Source organism: Silene latifolia, chromosome Y (genome assembly GCF_048544455.1).
Source record: "Silene latifolia isolate original U9 population chromosome Y, ASM4854445v1, whole genome shotgun sequence".
Taxonomy (NCBI): Eukaryota; Viridiplantae; Streptophyta; class Magnoliopsida; order Caryophyllales; family Caryophyllaceae; genus Silene; species Silene latifolia.
The window spans coordinates 336,151,666-336,160,869 of NC_133538.1; the positions used below are offsets into that span (position 1 = coordinate 336,151,666).

The window sequence follows — 9,204 nt, forward strand, 5'->3', positions numbered from 1 at the left end:
GATCAACATGGTAAATGGTACAAACCAAATGCTTACTGTGCCTTTCATCAAGGGAAGGGACACGATACTGAAAGGTGCTTTAGACTGAAGCACGAAATTCAAGATATGATTGAGAACGGAACACTCCCGATCCCAACTGTTAAACCCAATAACATCTCCAATCCATTTGCCGATCACGCCAACTTTGTTTCTGTCGAAGACAATGTCGATTATTCCCATCTTATCCGCCCATGTCACTGGAAAGGAGTGTTTATCGGGAATATATTTGTGGATTGCTCTGAATTCTTGCCAAACCCGAAGAATGAAATTCGAGTCGGGAGTCTTGCCCTAGAATGTACTCCTCTCATCAACGAAGTTAATAAAAGACAATTGGATTCACCAACTTTCATCACTGGCATAGATCCTTAGAGGACTACCTCAGGATGGAGGCAGACCATCAAAGGGATCAAGGACTAGAACCGAGCATCTAAGCTGACAGCTGAACAAGGGAAAGCTCAAGACCAGATTTGAAAAATTATGAGTCGGGATCTGTTTTCTTATCTTAGTCGAGTCGAGTCTAGGACATTATTTTCTTGAAGTTGAGTCGTTTGTCCCACGATGACCTAGGATGTGTCTTAGGAATCGTTTCTTCGAGTCTGTTAAGCATTTCTCATTCCAATAAAAAAGTTGCGCTTTCGTTTCCAAATATGTCTTGTTTTCAATCCTCAATCATTCTGAAAGCATGATTAAATGCACAACACACTCAAAGGCATCCCTGGGGTAGAAATATGTCCCGTTTCAAAATGTAAGGTACACTAGGATCCTGTGTTTGATTCCTTTACCTATTCCATGTCCGGCAAAGAGAAAACCTCCATCCGAACCAATGTTTGTGACAAGCTTTTAGATGATTCTATGACAAACCCGGACTAGCTCCTGGTTTCCCTATCGATGATAGAAGGCAAGCCTTTTCCCCAACAAAATCATCCCATCTCGAAGAGAGAAGATATCAACCCGTTCTAACAAGGAATTGTTAGTTCCTACCCAAATTAGTTGGCGAAGCCCAGTTTTCAAGGTGTATCCATTTATGACTAAGAGAATGAATAGAAGATCATTTTCAAAGAGATAAAAAAGATGAAAAAGAATGAAAAATGAGAAAAAGAGACGAAAAAAGAAAGAAGAAAAAGAAAAGTGATGAAAGAAAAAGAAAAAAAAAAAAAAAAGATGTTGAAGTTATTGCAAAAGGTTTTTGGTTGAATGTCGAAGTTACGGAAGCCAGAAGTCAAGTCAAATACCCATAGTTGAAGTTCATTGGGCGACGCCCAAAAGCTTAAGTAGTAACCTCTTTACCCCTAAGTCCTTCCCGAGACAGATTCTGAGGGGATAGTCGGGAATTTTGAGAATCATTCCGCTTGTGTTGTTATACCTAGCCTTTAGGGTCCAGACATGGAAATTTGAACCCACATCATTTTTCAACCCATTTGTACTCGGGTTTCATCAAACCTGAGACACTATTTCCAACCACGTTATAAGCCATAACCCGTTAGCCTTAGCACCACAAAACGAACCTTCAGAATGATGGTTTACCTTACGAACCTATTTTTACCAAGCTCCACATCCCAAAGAATCAAAACCTTTTGTACCAACCCTAGACACGGGATACAACGGTACCGTACAGGCTAGAATCGGATACGACATGATAACTTAGGTGAAACCTTCGAGTGTGTACGCACAATCAAAATGCCATGTTTATGCACCATGATCGAACTACGTCGGATTTGATTTCGCTCCACGCGAATACGTAGGCAGTCCTTCAGAATAAGGGATTCAATCCACTCATCAACCAATTCAAGTTGTCATCTTGTCGGTTTCTTACGGGTCTTAACCAAGTCCAAATGAAGCCACCTTTGTTTGAGTCGGTCTTAGCACTCGATGTAGGCTAGGATAAGGATATAGGTTCAGATGAATAGTATCAAGTCTCAGAATGAGCTTTATCTAACGGTTTAGGCAAAGATGCTGAGTCACACAGATGTGGGTTTGTGTTGGGAACAGAAAATATGAAAAACCCGCTGAAAAGAAAGAAGGCGTGGAAGAAAAATAGTAAAAGCCCGCTGAAAAGAAAGAAGGCGGTGGCAAGAAATGATGAAAACTCGCTGAAAAGAAAGGAGGCGAGGAGAAGAGTGACAGAATGTTCCCAACAAAAGTCATGTGTGATGTCTAAGTGTTCTCATAAAATCAGTCTGTGTTTAGTGTCTGGGCGAAGCCAACGTTGTTGCTCCATGAGTTTAATCCACCTTGTCAATGCCAAGTGATCTTGATTCCCGTGTGCCCTCGGGAGCACGCCCATGACATACGATATCTACATCTCAAGTCCGACGACCTTGTGATTCCCGTTTGTCATCTTTTGGCGTCAGAATGGCCAATTTACATTTCTACCCCCAGCAAGTCCATATTTGAATTAAAACCCGTGCACACTTACGGTTTTATTTTCTTTTTTGTTTTACGGTAGCGGGCTACGCCCACGTGGTTTACGAGTCATACAGAGTGTCTGAGTCGTATTTCATGCTCACCCATCGAGTCATACAGAGTGTCTGAGTCGTATTTCTTGCTCACCCATCAAGGTTCGATTTTAAAAATTTCAAAATTTCAAAAACTTTTTGCGAATTGTGGATAGATGATCCAAGTAATAGAACCTTTGCGGGTCGATGGCCCAATCTTTCAAAATTTCAAATTCAATTTTTGAAGGGTCGATGGCCCAACATACCAAGTGATGTCAAATTTAAACTTCGGGTCGATGGCCCAATTATTCAAAATTTTCAAATTCAATTTCCGGGTCGATGACCCAATCTTTCAAATAATCCAATTTCAAGATCGATGATCCAAATGTGCTTATGTGATGATTATTGCTAGTACATTTTCTATGTTTCAAATATAGCAGGATATGCTTCAACTGGGGGCTCTAAAGTCTTCGACTTTAGAGCCATTGCAAACTGGGGGCTCTGAAGCCGTTGGCTTCAGAGACCATTATCAAGATGTAAAGGATGACATCCACCAAGAATTCAATTCAATACCAGAGTATGAAATGGAAGAATTCCTTAGCTGAAAGCAAATGATGAAAGTGGCGGCAACCTCCTCGGAAAGTCCCGTCCCATTTTTGGCACCTGCCAGCAGATGATAAATTTTGGGCAAGTGTCAGCAGATGATGAATTTTGGGCAAATGCCAGCAGATGATAAACTTTGGGCATGTGTCGGCAGCTGATTCTTAGAACTACGACGCGGGTTTGATTCCGTCAAAAACGGATACGTAGGCGCCTAAGGATAAGGCTCAATCCACCATATATGCAATTTATGACACAACGTAAGCAAGAGTCAATCCCAACGAAGTTTCGGTATGATCTCTTCTTATGGTCAAGTAGCTTATATACGCAAGTCTAATGGACTATAAACGACCCGAAGAATCCTCGGGTCGAAAGGGACCTGGGGTATACTTTGACTTTCGCCTTGTCCAAGCCTCGGTCAAAGTGGGGGCTCAGAGATACCCGTATCCGTCGATATTGGAATTTATAGAGAACCCGACAAACACCCGATGATGATAGGACACATGTATTCTTTAGTTGTCATTGTCATTATTTGGAGCTCGTTTTACGATGTAGAATGGGCGTCGTCGATGAAGTATTTTATTAATTTAAATGATATTTAAATTAATGTTTTTTTAAGTGAGTTCATTTTATTAATTTAAATGATATTTAAATTATGGCTTTTTTTAGGTGAATTCAACTTATTTTATTTTATTTTGAATTTATTTTCTTAAGTTTATTTTATTGAAAATAAAATAAATATTTGATTTGAAAAATCATTTTGTGAGTATATTTGGTTTGAAAAATCATTTATTTTAATGTGTTAATTGATTTGAAAAATCGATTTGAAAATCGAAAAGAACTCGTTTTGAACATGTGTTTTTGAGCTCGATCTTAGCTCGGTTTTTGAGCCCGTTTCCTTTACGAATTGGCACGAATCTCGAGTACAATAACCCACCTAGACCAATACCCATCCACCCATGTTCGAACCCCCATACCACGGCCCAAATTCTCGTCCAAAACAGGCCCCAAACAGCCCGCATACAAGCAGCCCCTCCCCTGTTTCGCAGCTCAAACCCGAGTCCAAAACCCGTGCCCATTAACCCTAACCCATACCCTAGTATCCTACCCATATTACCTTACCTTAATCACCAAGAAAACCCCCCAAACGAACCCTAGAAAACCCCCCAAAAGCTGTTGGACAGCAGCTATGCTCAACAGGCCCGATTGCCTCTTCCTCTCTTTTACCCTACTTTGACTCCTTATAAATACCACCCCTTCACCATACATTCATTCCTCTAAGTTCTACATACATCCAACCATCACCCACAAGCTTTAAACCTCAGAAACAAACCCTAAACATCCTTCAAAAACCCTAAACGAAACCGACACACAAACTGAACTGTTTGTGTGTCCCCTTCGAAAACCCTTTCGTTCCTCCATCAAACCTCCATCAAAACTCGAGTTTCTTGTACCTAATTAACCACATAACATCCATCTACACATTAGACAAAGATTTATGAGCCAAATTGCCCTTGAGAGTACACGAAATCCCTCGAAAAACAGAGTGAAATAACACTCTGTTTTCGCGGTTTATTCTTGTCTGTCCAGTTCTGTTTGTGCTCGTTTTTCGTGCCCAATAACCCAAAACGAGCAGGGGTTGCTTTAAGGTCCCTGTTCTCCTCTCTTTCTAGTTTCCAAAACATCTTTTAAATCGAATTTTCGTCGTGAAACGAGGGAGATATCATCGTTTGAAATCGCTGTCCAGAAAGTTTCCAAAACGCGTGTTTGCTTTATTCTTCGTCGACGACGGCCTCTCGAGATAAAATCTACCATCGATTACGACCCAAGACGGTGTCAACGATACATGTAGGTTGAGGGTGCATCAAATCCTCCTCTTTCTCCTTTTTTTTATTTCGTTTTTATGCTTGTTTTTCTTATAGTTTATTTTTGTTTGTTTATCGCTTTTATTTATCATCTAAATACCATTGGATTACGAGAGTCATTCAAATCGAGTGATATAGGGTACAAGTCTTTATCTTTAATCACTCGTAGTCGATTGGCTTTATGCTTTTCGATGAAAGGTGTAAAGTTGACTTGAACGGTTCCAAGTTCCCAAAAAACTTGGTGGCGACTCTAATTTGTCTTAATTCGATTCGAAAGAACCTCGAGTCGATTATGCCTAGTGTGGATCCCGCGGACGCAGTTCCCGAGGGCCTTGTCCACACCACTATTCCCATTATCAACCTCACCATTTTATCTAGCCGCGTAGTAGAAATTACTATGATTTAATCTAATTTAACGTGGTCAGTTATAAATTATGTTGAATAAAATAGAGTATATATAATTACCTTCTCGGAATCATCACTATCCTTCTTCGTTCGAGTCTTTCCAAAATATTTAGTGATTTCAACATGCCTTGATACCCCTCTTACACGACCTGGATGCCCTGGTTTGCCAATTGTGCTAGGAAGAATGTCATCACGTCCTTTAGGTTTCCATTTTCCCTCCTGAACCTCTTTCTCACACAGCCTCCACATCATATGCACCAAAAATAAATGCAACTAATATTTAGATTCTGACGACCACCACTGCTACGAGTGACATATTTACTAATATAAATTAATTTAAACTTACAATTTTTTCTTTGACACCCTGATCATATTCAGGTTCTTTCCAACAATTCTTAGGAGTGCGACCGGTCAACCAAGCATTGTGACGATTGTACTTCTCACGCTGTTCTTTCAAATATTCATTCATCAAAATATTATCCTCTTAACAAATTTATGATTACTATGAACACACACACACACACACACACACACACACACACACACACACACACACACACACACACACACACACACACACACACACACACACACACACACACATATAAATAGGGAGGATCCGGTGAGTCTGGTTCCTTAGAAGAGTCCGGTCATGTAACACCCCCATCTACCAAGGAGCCTTAACAAGACCTTCCCCGGAATATAAGGGCGTTACCATCTCGGTTGCCCGAGGAATAATAAATATCATAACGTCAATAAAAGAACAATTAAGTTTATTACAAATTTAACTCAATAAAAGAAAAGGGTAAAACTGATAACAACAACAATCAACTACGGTGATACTATCAATGCCATGACTGAAAGTTTCATAAACCCCTATTAGACTCTTCTAATAGTGTATAAATTAACTCATTAATATAGTGATGCTAGATCTAGTTGCATGCATAACAAAATAATGAAATAAGAAAGAAAATCGAGTTTCCTTACATTGTAAATTGTTCGAAACTTTGGGCACAAATAGGGCACAAATAGGGACACCTTCCTTACTTGTTCTTGAGCTTAAAAGATTATGGATGATCCTCCAAACCAAATCTCAAGTGTAGAGATTCTCCTCTTGTTGCACCCAAAACAAACCCTTAAAACTACTAATATAATTAACAAGATTATACAAGTTGTACTCCTTAAAATAAGTTCTAATATTATTATTTTACTACACTAGTAATCTTTATGTAGTATTAGGATGAACAATATTTGATATCTAAACTAATTTAGAGAGAAGGGGGGGGGGGGGGAAGAGTATGCAACAATTATGCATAATGTTAAGAATGAATAATAAGAGCCAAGCTCTTATTTTAGCCAAGGGAGGCCGGGTAGAAGGGGAGGAAAGGGCCAATGCATGGCCTTTGTCTTACCCATAAAAAGTATAGCAAAGTCTAGGTGAAGGATAGGGTAATTAGGGTGATGATTATGTTTGCCATTCAAAATTAACAAACACAATAAACCCCATTTTCCTCTTATAAAACCGGTGCCTCTATATAAAATGGATTCCATTTTATTTTATGATTTTGTCAAATGTCATTTGTTAGGTCATGTGTCACAAATCATGCAAATATCTATTTTTAATGCATATTTATCCAAATAAATATCATTTCATAATAAATTAATTACATATGACAAATTAGCTAGTAATTCATGATCACAAGTATTTAAAATGGGTTAAGTTAATATACTTGTTCAATTTTAAGGTATTAATTAACTCACAAATATAAATTGTTCAATTTTAAGGTATTAATTAACTTGTATCATTATACAATTAACTAATTTATCTATCAAGGGAATTGTCCTGTAGGTGTGACCTTAAGGGATCAACTGACCACCACCGTCAAACGACAGTAATGTCAAACTATAGTTAGCCAATCATTACCGATTAATACTGATCAGTTGACTATATAAATGAATCATCCCTTACGTCTTCTTATCATGAGATTTAAACATGTGATCACACTATTGTTGAGGATACTTACTCCAATAATCTCCCACTTGTCCGAGACAAGTGTGCGTCACCAATTATCTTGTCCTATTACATCGTCTCCCACTCAATGCAAGGTGTCTTGCAGGTCGTACTAGCATTTCATCATATCTAGAGTGGTTTCCTTGATCTGGAGCGTAACTGTCTGACCGGAATTATCTAACGTAGATACCTTCCGAGCGTGGCCACGCATTTTCAGTTCACTACTCCTCGAGTCGCCTGGAGATTTTAAATAACCCTGATAAGGGGTGGACAGTTCCTATTGCACTGCTCCCTTCGATTAGCCACAGTTCATCATGACCCAAAAGATGCCCATTTGACCTCAGTTACGAAAGTCATAGAGCAAAAATCAAAGTCACATAGAAACTGTGCCACCTTGGGCGAATAATCTTTAGTCTAAGAATTGACTCAAAAGAATACTAGAGTAGCTCTCGCCACGACCAGGCTATATAAAAATTACCATAACTCTATAAGCGGTCACTGCCTGACAGAGTGTCCCATACAGTCTGCCTATGTGATCGACTAGTCATCCCTTATGACCCTATGGCACTTGAACTAGCCATCAATCGACTCACACTCTAGTTACTTGGAGACGTAACCTCATGTAAGTAACTAGGGGCCAATACTATGTTATTCCAATTCACTTTAATGGGGTTCAATATTGTCTCAACAACCCATTAGGATATAACAAAGTAATAAATGAAAGAGTTTTAAAATGAAACTTAAACGATAAACGCAATTATCATATATGAAAAACTAAAACAACGTTTTTCGTTTCATATCTCATAATCTAATACAAATTTGGCATGCGTTTAAGACCCATGGAAACTACATGTTGGTCATGCTTAGCCTGCGATAAAAGTTTGGTTAAGGGATCGGAAATATTATCATTTGTCCCAACCTTACATATCGCAATTTCCTTCCTTTTGTTGAAATCTCTAATTACATGGAATTTTCTAAGTACATGTCTAGACTTGTTACTAGACTTGGGCTCTTTAGCTGGAAAGATGGCCGCACTGTTATCAAAGTAGATCGTGATAGGATCGATGGGGGAAGGAACTACCTTTAGCCCTTCTAAGAATTGCCTTATCTACACAGCTTCCTTGGCAGCTTCAGATGCTGCAATGTACTTAGCTTCCGTTGTAAAATCCGCAATGACAGACTCTTTGAAGCTTCTCCAGCTAACCGCACCACCATTAATTATGAAAACAAAGCCAGCCTGGGATTTCATATCATCCCTTTCTGTTTAAAAGCTCGAATCAATGTAACCCTTAACACATAACTCAGAGTCTCCTCTAAATACTAAGAATGAATCCTTAGTCCTCCTTAAGTATTTTAGGATATTCTTGAAGGCTATCCAATGACTCTCACCTGGATTATCTTGATATCTTCTTGTCATGCTCAAAGTATATGAGACATCGGGACGAGTGCATATCATGGCATACATGATTGATCCAACACCGGAAGCATAGGGGATTAATTTTATGCGTTCAACATCTTGAGGTTCAGTGGGTGATTGAGACTTTCTCAAGGTAATTCCATTGCCCATTGGAATAAGACCCCTCTTGGACTTATCCATGTTGAATCGTCGAAGAATCTTATCAATATAATGTTCTTGACTTAATGCCAATATCCTTTTAGATATATCTCTATAGATTCGGATACCTAATATTGTAAATACCTCATTTTTACACCTTCCGCCAACCACCCAGTGATGATTGGGCCGCATGTTTGGTACACGGAACGATTTATGATAGTCCTTAAGTTTATTTTCAAGTGATAACTCAAACACTTGTGTCTACCCCTTGGTCGTCATCTGCGTGCTGATACG

General features: G+C 39.0%; 1 protein-coding gene across 1 annotated transcript; it reads right to left on the reverse strand.

Annotated features, from left to right (window-relative positions):
* Positions 1-8,463: 8,463 nt before the first annotated feature.
* Positions 8,464-8,952, reverse strand: LOC141631446 (secreted RxLR effector protein 161-like). The gene is made up of 2 exons (XM_074444113.1): positions 8,745-8,952; positions 8,464-8,615 (listed from the first exon to the last, which is right to left on the reverse strand). The coding sequence occupies exons 1-2, from the start codon at positions 8,950-8,952 to the stop codon at positions 8,464-8,466; spliced, it is 360 nt and encodes a 119-aa protein (XP_074300214.1).
* Positions 8,953-9,204: the final 252 nt, after the last annotated feature.

Excerpts from the sequence above, each read along its gene's own strand:
- LOC141631446 (XM_074444113.1), bottom strand. The coding sequence starts at position 8,952 with ATGGATAAGTCCAAGAGGGGTCTTATTCCAATGGGCAATGGAATTACC. Across the intron at positions 8,616-8,744 it reads AAGATATCAAGATAATCCAG|AAAGGGATGATATGAAATCC; the intron begins GTGAGAGTCATT and ends GCTTTTAAACAG.